The 21,181-nt window shown below is 39.3% G+C and overlaps 1 protein-coding gene across 2 annotated transcripts in view; it reads right to left on the reverse strand.

Annotated features, from left to right (window-relative positions):
• The window catches only part of LRRC16A (leucine rich repeat containing 16A), a 495,675-nt gene that overhangs the window by 39,035 nt on the left and 435,459 nt on the right, over positions 1-21,181 (reverse strand). For both annotated transcript variants that reach the window (XM_006888644.1, XM_006888643.1), the window contains exons 30-31: positions 19,567-19,633; positions 17,965-18,161 (exon numbers count right to left, since the gene is read on the reverse strand). In XM_006888644.1, coding sequence (XP_006888706.1) covers positions 17,965-18,161; positions 19,567-19,633 — 264 coding nt within the window. The remainder of the gene's footprint in view (positions 1-17,964; positions 18,162-19,566; positions 19,634-21,181) is intronic.

Below are 21,181 nucleotides of genomic sequence, written 5' to 3' on the forward strand. Positions count from 1 at the left end.
GAAACTATTCTTCAAGTTAACTTTTCTCTTTGACAACTAAGGGAAAGAAAAAAGAAGCATAGTGTTCCATCTACAATGGTGTATTATGTTAATATTTCACACAAATAGGTTGTGGGCCATTGAGAAGGAGCATGGGTAAGACTTAAGCCTTGGGGTCCAAAAACAAGTTCTCAAATGGTTGAAATATCTGATCTGGATCTCTCCACACAGGATGGTGGGAAAGTTACTTTCTTTGTAAAATTGATTTGCAAGTCTCAAGCTGCCTAGGGGGAAACTTGGCTAATGTCTCCATCTTCATTGTTTAAAGAAAAGAACAGTAATTTAAACAATAATCACTTCATTCACAGGAAAACCTCTTTTATGAAATGAACTATGCATTTGAGGTCAGGTTTGTGAAATGTTGAAAAATGAGCAGACACTAGGTACTAGAAAAGAATCACATGAAATGTGAATAATGAAAACAATTATACCTATCATCAGAATGGTGCTTTATAATTGGAGAAAGGCTTTTCCCTGTGTACTGCAGTAAAGCAGAAAATTCACCAAGCTCTATAATTCAGCTATGGAGGGGGAAATGAACTCACTGAACAGCTCTTGTTTTGATTACAAAAAGTAGTACTGAACCTTCTTGTATTGCCATTATTTTCCTTTGGGAAAAGAATGGAGAATAGGATTTCCATAGAAATAATGCTGCTAGGTGCCCCTGAGTTGGTTTACACTCATAGTTGACTCTATTTTTAACAAAACAGTGTTTGGTCTTGCAACAACCTTCTAATTGTTGGTGTATTTGAGCCTACTGCTATAGCCAGGAGGTCTATCCATGCTGTAGATGGTCTTCTTGTTTTTCACCAACACTTTCCTTTCCCAAGCATGTTTTCTTTAGGGACTCATCCCTCCTGATAACATGTCAAAAGTATATGAGATGAAGTTTTGCCATCCTTTTGTCTAAGAAGCTTCCTGGCTGTACTTCTTCCAAAATAAATTCATTCATTCTTATGGCAGTTCTTAGTCTTCAAACTGACATTATTGCTCCTCAGTAATTTGGAGGTCCCTGTTAAAAACGTTGCCGCAAATGATGGCTATGGGGGGGGGGGGAGTGTTCCTAACCACACTTGTCAATTTCAAAGTATGTGGCAATGTGTTAAGCTTCATTGAGTCAAATATGATTCATAACAGCCCTATGGGGGGAAAAATATCCATATCCTGCACCAATCTCCAACAAGATTTCGCCCACTTTTGCAGTCACTGTGTCAATCCAGCACATTGAGGGTCTTCCTCTCTTTACCTTAACCTCTGCTTTTCCAAGCATGATTCCCCCCCCCCCCAAGAACTAAGCCTCCAAAGGATGTGAGACTAAGTTTCATCACCCTTGCCTCCAAGGAGCACCCTGGTTGTACATCTGTTTATTCTTCTGTTAGTCCATAAGATATTTAATCCTGTCTGTCAATATCACAATTCAGCTAAAGAGCAAATCTTTGCTCTTTAAATAGATCCCTGGCAGCAGATTTGCCCACTGTAAACACACCTTTTGATTTCTTGACTGCGGCTATCATCGGCGTTGATGGTGGATCCAACTAAAATGAAACAGTTGACACCTTCAGTCTTTTCTCCATGTATCATAATGTTGATTAGTGTTTCCATTATGAAGATTTTTGTTTGTTTGATGCTAAGATGTAATTTACATTGAAGGCTGTAGTCCTTGAACTTCTTCAGTAAGTGCTTCACGTTTTCTTTACTTTCTGCAAGCAAGTTTCTATCATCTGCCTAACACAAGTAGTTGATGAGCTTTCCTCCAATCCTGATGTTACACCAACACTCTGCCATATATTCAATATTCTTTACCAACGCCATTCAAAGGCATCAAGTCTTTGGTCTTCCTTGTTCATTGTTCAGCTTTAATCAATTTATCATGATGATGTTTAATGGTCCATTATCCAAGTAGGAGAGGAGCGAGAGACCAAAGGATCTGATAAATGCACACATCTCCCTTGGGAAGGGGAATAGCACCCATCAGCATGTAGCTCTAGAATTAATATTAATGGTGCAATTGTAAGGATTTTAGTTTTATTTTTGCTGAGGTGTAATCTATTCTGAAGACCACAGTCTTTGATTTTCATCAATAAATATTTCTCAATTTTAACTATGTGGTTTTGTTCGGTTTGAACAACAACCTTCTGGTCTGTGTATAAACTTTTTATGAGAAAATTAAGTGTTTTGGAATTCTCTGTCTTTGCAATGTTATTCATTTATTATTTTTAATTATTTATTATTTTATTTATTTAATTAAGTATTTATTAATTTATTATGAGATCTACTAGACTGAATGCTTTTGTATACTCAATAAAAGATAAGTAAGTTTTCTGGTCTCTGCTTTTAGCCAGATTCATCTGATAACAGCAGCGGTATCCCTTGTTGCATGTCCTCTTCCTAATCCAGCATGAATTTATGATAGCTCCCAAAATTTTTTTTGGTTTTTTTTGCTCCCAAATTTTTAATAGCTTACATATACTGCTAAGAGCATTTTAAAATTATTTTCAGCAACATTTTAATTGCATGGGATATTAATGATATTGTTTGATAATTTCCACATTCTGTTAAACCACCTTTCTTTGGAATGGGAACAAAGGTAAATCTCTTCCAGCTAGTTGGCCAAGTAATTACCACATTTCTTGACATAGATGATTGAACACCTCCAGTGATGTATCCATTCATATGTCTGAAACAGTTGCATTTTCATTCCATCAATCCTGGGACCAAGTTTCTTACTAAGGTCTTCAGTGAAGCTTGGACACCCTTTTTTTAATATCATAATTCTTGATCATACACTTAATCACTATAATCCCTACACGTCAGATTTGCACATAAGTTGTATATAAGGAATCCCTTGGCCAAGCAAAAGGTTAACCAACTCAACTGTTAATGAAAGTTTGGAGGGCTGAGCCCCCTCAAAGGCATTCTGGAAGAAGGGTCTGGCACTCTTCTGAAAACTCTGCAACTGAAAAACCTATGGGGTACAGCTCCACTCTGAAGTACATGGGTTCACTCTATCAGTCAGAATTGACTGAACAGGAAGTGTTTTTAAGTTTATATAGTACTTAGAAGTTCATATGTGTTTTTGCACATTATTATCTCACTCTTAGGGACTTCCAGTGGCTCCCAAACAAAAGGTGCATTGTTTGAATCCATTAGCTGTTTCCTAGGACAAAGAAAAGCAATCTCCTATTGATTGCTCTTATTGTTATGAGCTGTCAGGTTGCTTGTAACTCATAGTGACCCTATATACACCAGCTCTGAAACCTATTCTATCTTGAGCCAACATCGTTATCTCTGACACACCTACTCCCATTACCCTAGTCATAAGTCAATCCATTTAATCCTGAGTCTGCCTTTCTGTGCTATCCTTTCACCCTTCCAAGCATGATGTCCCTCTCCATGGACTGTCCCTCCTTGTAACATGTCCAAAGTAGTCAGATGGAGCTTCAGAATCCTTGCCTGTAAGGAGCAGCCTTGGTTCCAACTTGATGGTACAGAACAACAATGAACATTTTACTCTTTTATCAACCTTTTTAATGAATAAAAAAGATAGGCTTATCTATCTTTTCAGTTAATCACAGATCAAAGCTGGTTCAAAGGGTAACACTTGGTCCTACTTGATAGGATGGATGAATGAACAAGATTGAACTCAAGACATAAGATCCTAATGTAAGGTTTCTTTCCAGCATGGTTCACTGATCACCTCACTTACCTTCAAAGGCTTTCCTTCAAGTGCCTCCCCTTTTATTTAGAGAGGAAAAAAAACAACAAAACAAACAACCACCAGTTTTGCTTATGTAATTTCCTGTCTCAGTCCTTTTCTTATTCCCTGCTTTCAGATAGAATTCACAGTGGATGTAAGAGGTTGCCTGGGGCATGGGGACCATCCTTGGGCTTCAGAGATGGGGCTCAGAGCTCAGCAAATTTCCCTCCTTTCCTGAGTTCAGAGCAGGGTGGGACTCTACAGATCTCCTAGCCCAACCCTGTCATTTTAGAGATAAAGAGCCTAGGAGCAGAGACATTAAGAGAAGTCCAGGATGACTGGGAGATCTTCAACAAAAAGTAGCTTAAAATGCATTTGTTAATAGGAAGCAGAAGATGGCACTGGCCTGTTAATACAAGAAGCAGAAAAGCTGAAGATATAATGTAAATATAATTTGTCAAAATAGTTCAAGGCCAAACACACATGCTGGTTTAGCTCATATTCTAGCAAAGGGAAAGGACATGTTGTTGTTGTTGTTATGTGCCGTCGAGTCGCCTGCGACTCATAGCGACCCTATGTACAAAAGCCCTAAACTCCGCTCTGTCCTGTGCCAATCGCACTGTCTCTGACACTCCCATCCCAATTATCCCAGTCACTGAATCAGTCCACCTCATAGAGGGCCTTCCTCTCCTGCACCGTCCCTCCACCCTCCCAAGCATGATGTCCCTCTCTAAGGACCGGTCTCTCCTCACAACATGTCCAAAGTAAGTTAGACGGAGCCTCAGAATCCTTGCCTCCAAGGGAAAGGACATAGAGACACCAAAAGTTCTCAAAAATCCCAAGAGATTTTGGTCTTCTTTGTCATAGAAAATATATTCCAGATTGAAAAGGTTAGTGGAGATTTTATATATATATATATTTATTTATTTATTAATTCTTTAAAGGGCAAACTCTCTGAGCTGGTAGGAGGGTCCTGAGATAGCTAGAATCGACTATGTGCTCATAGAAAAGCTTTTAAAATAAAATTGCAGGAATGCCACTAGTATTCAAGAAATAAAGGTAGCTTTAAAAAAAAATCTATGGTGTGCTGCAATTGCTAAAAGGATAATCTGTGGAAGCTTACATGATAAACCAGTCATTGTGAGAATTAAAGACAATTCAGACTACCTGTACCCGCCCCATCCTCATCTTTTCCCTGTCATAATTATTAAGATGGATACATCAGGAAAACGCAGTAGGCGGTGCACCTGGATTTTGACAAGGCATCTGCCAGATCTCTGGTGATATCTTTGTAAGCCGGATGGAGAAGGATGGGCAGGAAGCAGGGGCAATTAGATACCTTAGTAATTCTTTGAACAAACACAACCCAAGGGGTGCTAACTAATTAGATGAATAATCATGGAATCTTATGTGCATATATTAGACTATAAGAAACATGGAAAATTGATGAGCTAAGCAAGCAAGACAAGATACAAGAAACCCAAAGGAAGGAAATGAAGGAAATAAAGTAAGAAAAATTAATGAACTTGAGAGGACTAATAAAATGAAAGCTGGTTCTTTGAAAAAGACTATCAGATGACCTTATAAGATTATTTAACAAAAGAGAAAGCATTAAGAATATACTGTTGTTGTTGGTATTAAGTGCTATCGAGTCATAGATGACTCAGTGATCCTATGAAGGAAAGAACTAAATACTTGATAACTTTCATCATTTCTCCAAGTTCATAGGGTTTCCAGAGGCAAGCTATTTAGGAAGTAGATGCCACTCCTGCTTCCAAGCTTGTTTTAATCTGGGAATTCCACCAAACACTGTCCACCATAGACAACCATTATCACATTTGATACATCAGTGTCACAGTGTTTAGCATCAGAGCAACCATGAATTACTTCTGTACAGACCAGTGCAAAATTTATATTACTGTTTAATGCTCTTTAAGAGAGGTCTTTGTTAGCATATTTTTTCCAATGCAGTATATCTTTTAATTTCTTGACAAACGACTCGACGGCACATAACAACAACAACAACAACAACTGATTCCAAGGGAGTTGATTATGGATCCCAGTAAGACAAAATAATTGACAACTTAAATCTTATATCCTTCTATCAGGATTTTGTCTAGTAGCCTAGTTGTGAGGATTTTTGCATTCTTGATGTTGGGATGCAATCCATATTGAAGGGTATAGTCTTCTTCAACAAAGTGCTTCAAGTCCTCCACACTTTCAGCAAGCAAGCTTGTGTCATCTGCATAACACATTATCCTCCCATCTATACCACGTTCTTCCTTATAAAATACAGCTTTTGGAATAATATGCTCAGTACTGAGATTGAATAGGTATGGAGAAAGGACAGAACCTGGATGTACATGCTTCTAGCTTTGGAGCTATGCAGTGTTTCCTTGCTCTTTTTCAGACAAGCCTCTTGGTATTGTTGTTATGTGCCATTGAGTCACTTGCGACTCATAGTGACCCTATGTGCAAGAGACCTACATGCCGTTATGTCCTGTGCCAACCTCGCCGTCTCAAACACATTCATTCCCACCACTCCAGTCACAGAATCGATCCATCTCATCGAGGGTCTTCCTCTCCTGTGCCGTCCCTCCACTCTGCCAAACATGATGTCCCTCTCCAAGGACCAGTTCCTCCTTGCAATATGCCCAAAGTATGTCAGATGAAGCTTCAGAATCTTTGACTCCAAGGAGCACTCTGGCTTCACCCTCTCCAGGACAAACCTGTTTGTTCTCCTAGCAGTCCATGGTATATTCAACACTCTTCTCCAGTACCACAGCTCAAAGCCATCAATTCTCTATCATTCCTATTCACTATATATCTATCTCTATCTCTATATCTATCTATCTAAATTCTCTGTCATCCCTATTCACTATACACACACACATGTGCGCACACAGTGTATATTAAGAATATACTAGAAAAGAAAAAAATATGCATATATTCCTCATAGTCATCAAGGCAGAACGCACTCATAGCTGACTCCTCAGTGGGTTTCGAAAACCGTAAATCACATGGAAGGAGACTATCTTTCTTCCAAGTTGCCATTGGTTGATTTTGAACTACCAGGGAGGTGTGGTCTTTGAGTTAGTACTGCAACTCCTTATTATGCAGTACACCAGTGGAGCACACTTTTAAATGGATAAAGCACATGTGTGTATGAGGTGGATTGATTCAGTGACTAGGGTAATCGGGATGGGTGTGTCAGAGGCAGTGCGATTGGCACAGGATAGAGCAGGGTCTAGGGCTGTTGTACACAGGGTCACTATGAGTTGAAAGCAACTCAACAGCACATAACAACAACATCATGTGTGTTTACCACTTCCACAATAGCTTGCCTCCGTAAACTCTATGAACCTGGAGAGAGGATGAAAGAAACAGAAGCGTTGAGGACTCTCCTTCATAAGGTTGCTATGAGTCGCCTGCGACTTGACTGCACTTAACAACAATAACATCAACATAGAAAGAGATCAGTTGGCCCAGTGGACGGAAAGTGATGCTATCAAACCAAAGGTGGGTAGCTTTGAATCCGTGGCCCTTGGACCTGTCTTTCATAGTTTTTGTTCAAACATTCCTCTAGGTCATATAGCCCTGGTGTGTCCACTTGCTATACAGTGGTCACTTGTGGTTTCTGTGAGGCTGAACACTGTGACACTGATGTGTCAAATGTGTTAATGGTGGGTTAGCCAATGTGGACAGTGTAGAGTGGAGCTCTCTGATTAAAACAAGCTTGGAAGCAGGAGTAATAGCTTGCCTCTGGAAACCCTATGAACCTGGAGAGAGGATGAAAGACACACAAGCGTTGAGGACTCTCCTTCATAGGGTCGCTATGAGTCGCCTGCGACTCAACGGCACTTAACAACAACAACAAGTGTGTTTACATATATGTGTGTGTGTGTACACATGCAAACATTATACACACATACACACATTATATACACATATATGCACACTGTTTTGTACCATGGAGTCAGAGATGACTCATAGCTAACCGTCCAGTAGGTTTTCAGAAGGAGTTAAATGTAGGGGAGGAGACTGCCCATCTCTTCTCAGAGCATCTGGTGGATTTGAACCAAATGCCTTTGGAATTGCAGCACAGCTTCTTTCCCCTAACCCACCAAAGCTCACATACATACACACACACATATACGTATACACACACACACACATCACAGCTCTTCGTATAGAAATCATTGACATATTTAAAAGAATAAACAACATGGTATTCCATTGTGTGAATATACCACAGCTTCTCTATCCATTCATTTGTTGATGGGTACTTGGGTTGTTTCCAGCTCTTTGCTATTGTGAAGAAAGCTGCAATAAACATGGGTGTGCATATATTTGCTTGGGGGCAGTTACAGTTTCCTTAGGGTATATACCTAGTAATAGAATTGCTGAGTCAAATGGTATTTCTATTTCCAACTTTTTGAGGAAGCGTCATACTGCCTTCCATAGTGTCTGTGCCATTTTACACTCCCACCAACAGTGAATAAGGATTCCAGTTTCTCCACAACCTCGCCAGCATTTGCTGTTCTGTTAAATTTTGCTATTCCTACTGGGGTGAGATGATATCTCAGTTATTTTGATTTGCATCTCTCTTAGAGTTAGGCATTTTGAATATTTATTCATGTATTTGTTTGTTTGCCATCTGAATGTCTTCTTTGGTGAAGTGTCTGTTCACATCCTGTGCCCATATTTCAATTAGGTTATTCCACACAATGAAATACTACGCTGCATTGAAAAACAAGGAACTCATGAAATATTATACAAAATGGGTGACCCTGGAGGACATTATGCTGAGTGAAATATCTCAGTCACAAAGGGACAAATAGTGCATAGTGTCAAAGTTGTAAAGCAGGACTGACATCAGGGCTGGAAAAAAATTAAGAGGGAATAAATAATATACACTGCATTGAAACAAATGAAGGGAAGAACTGTTTAGGAGGAATATACGATTACATATTACTGTCATGACAGGAGTCCAGACCGAAAGCTGCATAGTGGAGTGTATGGTCGTGGTGGGCGTAGTATAACAATGAAGTAATTTATTATTTTTTTTTTTATCTCTTCAAAGAGAAAAATGAACTGAGGGAGAGGTGTGGGCAGGGAGGAAAGTGTGCAACAATGAATGAATGGAAATCCAAAGTCTCTGTAAACTTTCATTAAAATAAAATTTTAAAAAATGAAAAGAAAAACAAAAGAATAAACAACAAAATGAACAGTTCAACTAAATGGGCAATTTCCTAGAAAAATAAATTTAAAAAATAGTCTAATGAATATATGGGTAGCAAGAGAAATAAAATCTCTAGTTAAAAAAATCAGTAGATATGTATCACATGTACATTGTAAAGAGTCAACATGCTGGGCCCAGATGGCTTCCCAGGAGAGGGCCAGGCAGTCAGTCTCTATTACATGCAATTTCTCCAGAGACTAAGAAAGTTTCCCAACAATTTTATGAAGATGGTTTAACTGTGATGTTCAAACGGGAGAACAAGAACAGAGTAGACAAGAAAAAGAAATTTTAGGTATATTTACTTATGCAAAGAGAGACTGTGGTATAATTGATTACATATTGGACTGTTGATTGGGAGGTTCAAATTCACTAGCCACTTCAAGAAAGGAAGATGAGTATCTCTGGGCTTCATGAGTGACTGTCTCCGAATGCCGAATGGAGTAGCGGGATTGCTATGAGTTGGAATCAACTTGACAGCAATAAGTTTGGAGTTTTCACTTAGGCGCTTAGATATAAATATCTTAATAAGATCTCAGGAAGTGAAGCCTGTTGTATCTACTGTGTCCTGTAGAGTCGACAGTTACTCACAGTAACCCTATGTGACAGAATAGAACTGTTTATAGGGTTTCCTCGCTTATAATATTCATAGGACCAGATTGACAGGTCTTTTCTGCTATAGAACTGCTACAGGAGTCCATACCAATGACCCTTTGTTTAGCAGGTTAACAAGTTTTGTTAAACACTGTGCCATTCTGTCACCAGTGTGCTTAAGTCTGTTCTGAATCATAGCAAAACTAAGCACAACAGAGTAAATGCCACTGGGTCCTGCATCAACCTCACAGTTAGCGCTATGCTTGAGCCCTTTACTGTAACCGTGTGTTAATCCACCCTGTTGAAGGTCTTGCCCCTTTTTGCTGACCCTCTAATTATTAAGCATGGTCTCCTTCTCCAAAGACTGCTCCATCTTGATCCTTTCTGCTAGACAGCATTCTGTTTGCACTTCTTCCAAGACATATTTGTTTGCTTTTCTGGAAATCAACAATATGTTTAAATGTCCTCATAAACACCATAATTTAGGCCTAGAAGATGGATTTTTTTTTGCTAGACAATATTTTATTTTGTTTTCTTTGTGCTTCCCTTTCCTTACCTTCTCACCACACAAATCCTCTAAGATTGATTCTGTGTATAAACCTTTCTTTGGCTTTTTTATACTACTGGTCTCATATCCTATTTGTCCTTTTGTGACTGACTTATGCCAATCAGAATAGGTTTTCTTTTCACTCTATTGGAGAAACCTTTTGATGTACACAGGATTTAATTTTTAGGAGGTCTTAACTGTCTACCTTTGAAACCAACTCATAGCTGAATGGCAAGAAGCTGTGCTGCCATCCCAAAGGCACGTGGTTGGAATCCACCAGGTGCTCCATGGGAGAAAGATGGGAAATCTCCTCCCATGTGATTTACTGCTTCTGAAAACCCACCAGAGGGTCAGCTATGGGTCAGTTTTGATTTGACGTACACCACAGCAGCAGCAACACAATCATCTACCTTCTTCTTTGCACCTACCTTATTCTCTGTTGACTGTACATACAGTTGATAATCTATTTAGGCCATCCATTAAGATTCCTAAATTTTTCCTAATTTTATCCTTGATGATTTTTAGGTTTTGGTCTCATGCTAACACCATAATTTTCCTTATTCACTATGCAGATTTTACATGCATATGAGGCAATTGAAAACACCATGGCTTAGATCAGCTATGTTCCACCTGAAGTCAGAGACAACCTACAGACTAGATCTGATGCACTGAACACCATTAAGGAAGTAACAGATAAGTTGTGGAATGGCATCAAGATCATCAGATATGAAGAAAATAAAACTTCTTTTTAAGATAAGAAAGGACAAAAAAGGTCAAATTGAGTGTAAGAAGAGACATCAAATACTGCTCTAGAATGCAGAGAAGCAAACAGAAGAAAGGAAGACAAGAGCTGGACAAGGGTAAAGGGTGACTGGAGAAGACAAAACTAAGTAGCATAGTAAAATGTGCAAAGACTTTGAGTTAGAAAACCACAAAGGGGAAAAAAAATAAAAAAAGAAAAAGAATTTAGAAGTCTCTCTCAGGGAAGAGTGATAGGGAATGGCAAAGGACACACTGACAAAGAAGATTAATCAGAACTGGCTTTGACAAGCACTGTGGCATTTGGACAAGAACAAACTGGGAGGAGGGTAGAGAGAATAGTGCAACAATGAATGAATGGAAACCCAAAATCTCTGTAAATGTTTATGAAAATTAATAAAATATAATTATAGAAAAAAAAATAAAAAGAAAAAGAATTAAAAAAAAAAAGAAAACCAAAAGGGAAGAACATGTTCACTAATGTTTCTCAAGTTAAAAAAATGAAAGGAAAAAAAAAAATCCAAGCTATATGCTATCATTTGAAATTTTTTCTAGGATTAGTACATTAAAATAGAACAAAAATATCACAATCAACAATGTTATAACAGAAAAATCTGTTGTGATTTATGAAAATAACAGATTAAGAGAGAACAAAAAAGGATGATCAATCTCAACAAATTCTAGGAGGTGGAGGTGGAATACAGTACACAGTGAAATTAAGTAATTATTCACTGAAAAAAAATCAGCAAACCTGAGAAGAAATTTCTAAACAAGATAAATAACAACCACAATTGTTAGAGTGTCTATTCACTGTCCACTCTCATTTATTCTAATAAAATCTCTGTTTTAATTTGGAATTTCTGCTATGACTCCCCCAAACCTACATTTTCTTAGATCTCACTGAAGCTGGGAACGGAACAATGATTCAGTATTGGCCAGTGTATACTACTGACTTCAGGTGAGTCCTGACTTCCTGATGGGCATACTCTTTTCTCTCTTCCTTTTTCTGTCAGAAAAATGCTTATGAAAGGAAAAGAGTCAAAGGTCTATCTGACAGTAAAACCACTATCATACACCTGCACAATCTAGTCATTAAGTATTAAATGCTATCTGTGACTACATAAATACAAGTACAGTATTTAGAAGGAAGAAGGTGACATGTCCTGATCCTACGAAAGTGTTTTTCTGATTCAGGCATCACTTCCATTTATTCAGAAGAGAGTAATCACAGTGAATTCTAGACAATATCATATGGTAATCACGAAATTAACTGAGGGCATTTAGAGAAGGAAACCTCTAGTAATGACCCTGAAATATCCAAAATTAACGAAGTAGAAGAGACTTGCATAACATGTTAGGTCTTAACATGTGTCTAATATTATGTGCATACATTAGACAGTAAGGAACACGGAAAATGGAGAGAAACAAGTTGAAATGATAGAGGGAGATTTGGGTAGCACCAAATAAGAATTTGCTAATAAGTAGATCTCCAGAAAATAAGATCAAGGTTGATGGAATGATCAACTAATGACTCTGTAGGGATTTTAAAGCACTTAGAAAGAAAATAGACAAGAAGGCTTCAAACATACCTTCCACCCTTGTGATACACTAAGATTAAAGCAGTATAAGAGAAAAAATACACTACTTGGGGTTAGCTAGTTTTAGGGATGATGTGTTTGTTTCATCACTGCTCTAAAAAAATTGAGATCATGGTTAAAATAAATATATAAACTAATTCAAGGTAAAATCACAAAAATGTATATGGTAAAATTCAGAGCATGATCACAGGCAAATTCACTACCTGCTCTGGGCTTCATGTTCTCTGATGTATAAATGGGCTTGAGTATATATATTTATATAGATCATGAGAATGGCATTAGATAGGGAAAGGTTCAGATTTGTTTTTCACAGGGTCACTATGAGTCATAGTGGACTTGATGGCATCTAACAATGACAGCTCTGACTAACTATCTAAATACCAGTGGCACAGCAGCTAAGTGCTTAACTGTTAAATCAAAATGTTTCTACTTCAAACCTATAATCTATATCCAATGGGAGAAAGATGGTTCTGTGATGACCGACTGCCATAAAGCCTTAACAACTCTATGGGGCAGTTCTCTCTTCCTATAGGGTCACTCTAATTAAAAATCAATTTGATGGCAGTGAGTTTGGTTTTGTCTTTCTTTTCTTTTTAAAAATAAACCAAAAAACCCCAACTCCCATCATGAAGAAGTCCAAATGGTGAAGCCCTTTATGGATAAGACTGCTAACTGAAGGGGTGGTGGTTTTAAATCTACCAGCAGCTCCTCAGAAGAAAGAAAGATCATCTCTTCTCGAAAATACCCTCAAGAAACTCAATGGAGGGTCACCATGAGTCAGAATGGACTTGGCAGTGGGTTTGGTTATCACCACGACTACAATCATCAAGGCTGTAGTCATGGAAATGTACCTTTTGTTGTAGAGTATCTAGGATGGAAGAGCCTAGTGTGTGGTGATTGAGAGCCTTGGATCCGGCATTGGTTTTCTGGGCTACAAATTGCATGGGAAGATATTACTCACTAAGTAACTTTAATGAACTGCAGAGAGGTGTGGCCTTTGGGTTAGCTGCTAACTTCCTATGACTATGCCACAAGAAGTCCCTATGGACAAAGCTAAATCACCCTAGAATATATCTAGGACACTGGTAGCATAATGTGTTACATGGTGGGCTGGTAATCAAAAGGTTAGTGGCTCCCAGCTACTTGCAACTCTGTGAGAGAAATATGAGCAGTTTCTTCTTGTAAAGAGTTGCAGCCTTGGGACCCAATGAAGGCTGGTTGTGAGTCAGAAATTACTCCACCTCAGGGTACTGCTTTCTATTCTAGTATTCTGTAGGTTTCTTTCCTTTATATTTTAAAGAAGAAAGAACACAAAATTTCTTCTTTCCAAGGGTTAATGACAAGACAAAATATAAGCCATGATTTACATAAAAATTATACTGAATCTCTACATGAAAACAGACCAAAAAAAACTTATTCAGCAAGAGTTTAAAACTTAGCATTGCATTACTATGGGGATTGATCTTTCTCTTATTAAAAAACAAACAAACAACAAACTAACAAAAACTGCTCTAAAATATACAAACTTGTTTATGTTAGCTAATTAAAAAGTTAAAATCAAGTCATACTTGAACTCACAGACAATTTACTGTGCAGTTCATCCATCCATATATCTCCAGTCAGCCCCCTATTTATCAAACAAGGACTAACAAGCATCTAAAAGAAGCTCCAGAGGCATAGTGTGTTATGTGTCACGCAGCTAACCTAAACGGCCAGTGATTCAAACCCACCAGCTGCTTTAAGGCCAAAAGATGGCAGTCTTCCATAAACACTAGCCTTGATGGAGAGTGGCTAGGAGTCAGAAGCAACTCTATAGCAGTGGGTTTGGTTTATTATATTCTAAAGCCAAGTGCTGAGGTTAAACCCAATTAATTGAGATTGTTCACAGCTTTAGTTTGCTTGGCTCCACAGTCAACACTCTTGGCACCAGCAGCCAAGAAATTAGAAGACACATTGCAATGGGAAAGTCTGCTGTTAGGGACCTCTCCAAAGTATGGGAAGAGCAATGGTGTCACTATGGAGACTAAGGTGCACCCGATACAGGTGATTGTCTTTGCAATCACTTGCTATGTATCAGAGAGCTGGACAGTGACTAGGGAGGATAGAAGGAGAATTGATGCCTTTGAGCTGAGGTGCTGGAGAAGAGTATTGAGTGTACCATGGACTGCTAAGAAAACAAGCAGATTCATCCTGAAGAGGGTTAAACCAGGCTTCTCCTTGGAGGCAAGGATTCCGAAGCTTTGTGTGGCATACTCTGGGCATGTTGCAAGGAGGGACCAGTCCTTGGAGAAAGACATCATGCTTGGGAGGGTGGAGGATCAGCGCAGGAAAGGAAGACCCTCTATGCAGTGGATTGATTCCATGACTGGGGTAATTGGGGTAGGTGTGTTGGAGACAATGAGGTTGGCACAGGATAGAGCAGGGGTTAGGGCTGTTGTACACAGGGTCGCTATGAATCACAGGCAACTTGACAGCACATAACAACAACAACAATGAATCACATGCCCTGTCTTACTGACAAAGGGAGAAGATTGATGAGAAAAAGAATGTGTAACAAAAGCAGTAGAATGCTATGGATTGAACTGTGTCCCCCAACAAGATATGGTCATATTGAAGTAGGACACGTTCCTAGTACAATATGATGGAACTATATCCTCATTCAAAGAGAAGAGATGTAGAGCCATAGACATAGAAAAAGAGGGCAGAGGCCATGTGATGATGGAGGCAGAGACTGAAACAGTGATGATGCATCTAGAACCAAATATACCAAAGACTGCCAGGAATTATCAAGGTCAGGAAGAGACAAGGCAATTCCCCTATAGTCTTCAGAGAATACACCTTGCCAGTACCTTGATTTTGGGTCCCTGGTCCCCAGAATTAAGAGAAAATAAATTTCTGTTAAGCTAGTCAAATTTTACTTTGTTAATGCATAGAGTGGAAACACAGGCAGTGGAGGAGCCAGGGTCAGTTAGGCCATGTACTAGACACCACTAGCCTGCGAGGACTCCTAGAAGCTGTGCAAAAGTAACCCTTGAGGCTACAAAGGTAGAAATGGAGTAGGTTTCTGGGAGGAGGTTTTCTTTAGTTGAGGTCTAAAAATTAGCTCAGAAAGCATGGAGGTGAGGAAAAGGCTGTAGCACTAGAGGGTTAGAAGTCAGGCTAGGAGTAGGAGAAGACAAGAGATGTAGCCAAGGATCACGCAAGACAAGTTGGAGTGTGGATCACACCTTGGCTTCTAACTTTTCTGTCAGTGATGTGCTACTGGGAAACTAGAATATAAGCAGAAGCTAAATTTATCAGGGCTAAGCATTCTAATTTTATTTTATTAAGCCTAGGCCAGAAGAAGAAAATGTACAAAAGGGAGGTAGGTATTAAGAGTCCAAAGTGCAGGAGAGAAACCTGAGCTGGAGATTGGAAGATGAGCCAAAAACCACAGAGACCACAACCATGGTTTAGAAGAGGTCATCTGGACAATGAATCAAACACTTAAAGGTTAAGTAGAGGATAAATGAAAAGTCTTCACTAGTAATAGAGGTATAAAAAAGTGTAAAAAGACTCAGAGGCCAAGGGGAAAAGGCTTTCAAAAAAGGTGTGATTACAGGTGTTAACTGCTGAGACATCAAGTGAGATGACTGGATTTGGTGAGGGTGAACTCTACAGGGTAGTCTGGGGAGTGGGTAGTTACAGAATAAAGAGGCAGTGATGCTATGGTGGTGGAATTCCCACCTTCCATGTGCAAGACCTAGGTTCTATTCCCAACCAGTGCACTTTTTGTGCAGACACTACCCACACATTAGTGGAAGGCTGTGTGCTGCTGTGATGCCAAACAGGTTTCAGTAAAGCTGGACAGGAAGAAAAGCTTGGGGATCTATTTTTAAAAATTAGTCAATGAAAACTCTATGGATTGGTAACTAACTGATCACTAGATAGCAGAGGATAAAGCAGCATTGTGTTTTCCTGCGCATGAGGTCATCATAAATTGGGCAGCTAACAACAATCTCCACTACAGGATAAAGATTTTGGTGGGTTGTAGAGTGACAGAAAGGTGAAGAAAAGAGAGGAAGACACATTTTTTTTTTCAAGGAAATTTGCAGGTAAGGAGAAAAATGGCTAGAAAGAGTTGGGGTAAAAGACATTAAGTTTCATTAAAACATACAATTCAATCTTCTACCGTGTTAGAAAGGGCCCCTGGTAGTATGTTGGAATGTTACCTGAAAGGCTAATCGTTTGAATACACAAGCCCTTCCTTAGGAGGAAGATGGGAAATTTCTTCCTGTCAAGATTTGTTATTGTTAGAGGCTGTAAGATGCAGCTGAGTCACTCACTGTCAATTACCCCAAATCAAGACCCCATCCTGTTATGCCACCATGGACCTCAGCTGGGGCCAGAAAAGGTTGTTCTGTGCCACAATATTTGTATGCCTGATTGTCTTAATTGTTTGTTGTTAGAGGTATAACATCTATCTGTCAGTTTGCTATACTGGGGAGTAAGTTGCACGTTGTCAATTACTCTGTATCTTAGGTGTGCATATGCTGTCTTATTTAACATTTGTTCTTATTAGTATAACACTTGTCTGTCAGTCTTCTGTACTAGGATAGCTTGTGGGTTGTTATGATGTTGGAAGCTATTCCATTGGTATTTCAAATGCCAGAAGGAGTTCACTCATGGTGGGCAGGTTGCAGCAGTGCTCCTAGAATTAAGACAGACTAAGACGCAGGATTGGTCATCCACTTCCAAAATAACAGGCCTTCAAAAACCCTATGAACAAACCTATGTCAAGATTTATAGCCTTGGAAATCCAATGGAGGATCACTACAAATAAGAATTGACTTGAAGGTCAATTTTTTTGTTTGTTCTACTGTAGAAGAAAGAGTATCTGAAGATTCCGAAGATAATATAACTAGTTCATACAATATTAGTTTCTAGATTATCAAAAGCAGAAACCCCGGTGTCTAAGCACTGCAGAAGGGCAGTGTAAGGGTCTAAGCACTGCAGTAGGGCAGTGTAAGTGTACACTCCAAAAGCAAATGCAAACAATTTTTAATTACAAACCAATAATTTGGTGCTAATTTTGTATCTTTTCACCCAGATTACTCCAAAATGTTATAGACATGGCTACTTTATACACAGAGATAACTTAAGGACTTCCAAGAGTAGCCCTGTTCAATGGAATACTTGTCTTCTCCAAACTAAAGAACCAGTTGGTTGCTAAGTCTACTCAAATTCATGGAGATTACACGTGCATTAGAGTAGAAACTCATTCCATGCAGTTTTCAATGATGAATGGTTTGGGGGAAAGAGATCATCAGGCTTATTTCAGAGGATGCTCTAGGTGGGCTCAAACTTCTAACCTTTTAGCTAGAAGTTGAGCATGTTAATTGTCCAGGAAACTCCAACAAACTAGTTTTCACACTATGCAATGTAGTTCATGAAAATTCACCAGCCCTCCACTTGAGAAGGAAAGCGTAAATGGGGATTCTAGACCACCTACCGTGGCTTGGGTGGGTTGCTGCTTCTTATTCCGTTTTGGCCTTAACTTGGTAAAGTGCTCCAGCTTCTTCCCTTCCTCGGAGGGTAGTTCTGAGATGAACCCTGAGCTCCGCTTCTCCTGTCTGATGGATGGGAAGGGCGGGTCTTCAATGTGAATTGGCACCTCTTCCAGTGCTTTATCCAGATCAAACTCCATTTCTAAAGTAAAACAAAGCCCCGATTAAACTTACTGCATACAGACTGATAGAAAAAAAACCCTCAAATTCTACTGAGTAATTTTAAATCTTTTATGGTATAAAGAAATGTCATTTATAAACCACTGAACTTTCTTAACCATCCATAATATTTGCTGTGAAGGAACTTTGACTAAAAATGGTTAAACACTTGTTGTTGTTATGTGCCGTCGAGTCGCCTGCGACTCATAGCGACCCTATGTACAACAGCCCTAAACTCCGCTCTGTCCTGTGCCAATCGCACTGTCTCTGACACTCCCATCCCAATTATCCCAGTCACTGAATCAATCCACCTCATAGAGGGCCTTCCTCTCCTGTGCTGTCCCTCCACCCTCCCAAGCATGATGTCCCTCTCTAAGGACCGGTCTCTCCTCACAACATGTCCAAAGTATGTTAGATGGAGCCTCAGAATCCTTGCCTCCAAGGAGCCACCCGGTTTAACCCTTTCCAGGACAAATCTGTTTGTTTTCCTAGCAGTCCAAGGTATTCTCAATACTCTTCTCCAGCACCACAGCTCAAAGGCATCAATTCTCCTTCTATCCTCCCTGGTCATTGTCCAACTCTCTGATGCATAACAGGTGATTTGCGAAGACCATGGCCTGTATCAGACGCACCTTAGTCTCCAAAGAGATACCATTGCTCTTCAGCACTTTGGAGAGGTCCCTAACAGCCGACTTTCCCATGGCAATGAGCCTTTTAATTTCCTGGCTGCTTGACTGCTAATTAAAAAGTTGGATTTTGAACCTACCAGCCTCTCCACTGGAGAAAGATATAGCAGTCTGCTTCCATAAATAGTATGATCTAGTAAGGATTTGAACTGTGAAATCCGGTTGCTCTGTGGGAGAAACATGAGCAATCTCCTCCAGCTGCTCTGAGGAAAAAGGTAGGCAATTTCTTTCCATGCAATTTTTTCAGTCTTGAAAATCCACTGGTGGGCCAGCTATGAGTCAGTTCTGACTTGACAGCACATAACATCAGGTCTTAGTGAGCACTGGTAGCTTAATGGGTAAGGACTTGGGCTGTCAACCCAAAGGCAGAAGGTTCACATCCATAAACTGCTCCTTGGGAGAAATATGAACAATTTCTTTCCATTTGATTTAGTCACTGAACATCCAATGGAGGATCAGCTGAGTTGGTTCAGACTCCACAGTAGTGAAAAACAACATGAGTCAGAATCAACTCGATGACATACAATATTTTTAGTTTTTAGTTGTCAAGCTGGTTCCAATGCATGATGACTTCTACATGCAGAATACCATTGTGCCATAGGGTTGTCAAATGTCACAGAATCAGTCTGAGGTTCTTGCTGAAGGGTGTTTCATAATGAGAAAGGAATGACTGGCATGAGCAAAGGCTCTGGAGTGGCTTACCAAAGGCTCTGGAAACAGGCCGCAGCATTCGGCTATGGATACTCTTCCTTTTGGATTTAGGAGTCATCTAGCAATAAAACAAAGCAAGCAGAGGGGTAAGCACAGAAAACTTGCCTTTCAAATATTTTCACAGACTTGTTTTGCTTTTCCCACTTAAATTTAGTTTTATTTCATTTCTTTAAAGGATGCTTTGATAACGTGTGACAATTTGATTGAAAACCCATTTCTAAGAATTTACCTTTTTCTCAAATGATACAGCTGTCTTCTTGGGTTTTTTCCCCTAGGCTAATTGGTTACATTTGCTTTATATAGCTTGAAGGAACAACAAATGACAGACTGAGTGCAATTTACATGAGGATGAGAAAATGAAGTAAGAGTAAAATACTATTTAAAAAAATCAGTTACTAAGTGTTAAAAATCAATTATTTGTTGTTAGTTGTGAGCAGAAAGAAACTTGCTTTTGTGTTACTTAAACAATTTAAGCAGGTAATGATTTTGTTTCACATTCCTGCCACCAAGATTTTTGATCTTTGCATTATGAGTAAAGATTAATTGGGAAAAGTTGTCATAGGTCAGATGACTCTATGCTCTGTCACTTCTTAGTAAGATGTTTTGGATCCTGTCAGTTCTTTAAAAATCAGACCAAAATCCAAACCAAAGGCAGTATTTCCTAAGGATACATTCCTGGCTTTGGGAGCAAATGCTGAACATACAGAAGCAACACTAACACCCCCCCCCACACACACACACACTGTCGTCCTTCCTTAATAAGACCATACACAAAGGTAGAGAGAACCCTTGTCACTACATCCACAAGGGCAAACATGAGGTCATGAAGACTCTAAAGAACAACATTCAAAACATCAGCAGGAGCAGTGTCAGGGCCAACACTGTCCTACCAAACCACTCATTATGAATATACAGATAAATTTTAGGGATGTTTCAGCCTGTTTAACAGACACTGTGAACTGATGTGTAAGCTAGTAGATAACTAGAAAACCTTAGTTGATACACTTCTTTTAATGAGGTTCTCAAGAAGATCCACATTTGTGAAAAATATTCTTTGTTTCAAAGACTGAAATGGTTTACAATGGCCTTTTAAGTAAATGACATTACAGTTCTTGACACCAGAATTAATAATAATATATTCTGCTATTATTCACTGTTGGGAGAAAGGTAGAGAAAAATAATAGTAAGCATTTGTATTTAAGTCCATACTGGTCTTCCCAGAAAGGTGCTGCTTTAATTCCTCCAAGTCTTGTCAAAGACAGACAAGCTGAGGAATACCGACTTAGAAAGCAACAGGCTTGCAGGTTCTGAAGTAACACAATTTAATGCAACAGGCAAAGAATTCCATTTTAATGCAGTTCTGCGCCAAATCAATCCTGTAGGCGGCTGGATAAGTTAGTGGCCTGCCTGGTCTATTTTAACATGTTGTTGTTGTTGTTATGTGCCGTCGAGTTGTTTGCGACTCATAGCGACCCTATGTAAAACAGCCCTAGACCCTGTTCTATCCTGTGCCAATTGCACTGCCTCCGACACACCCACCCCAATTACCCCAGTCACTGAATCAATCCATCTCATAGAGGGTCTTCCCCTCTTGCGCCGCCCCTCC

The sequence above is a fragment of the Elephantulus edwardii genome, unplaced genomic scaffold, assembly GCF_000299155.1.
Source record: "Elephantulus edwardii isolate Elephantulus edwardi_28Jun2011 unplaced genomic scaffold, EleEdw1.0 scaffold00070, whole genome shotgun sequence".
In the NCBI taxonomy this organism is placed as follows: Eukaryota; Metazoa; Chordata; class Mammalia; order Macroscelidea; family Macroscelididae; genus Elephantulus; species Elephantulus edwardii.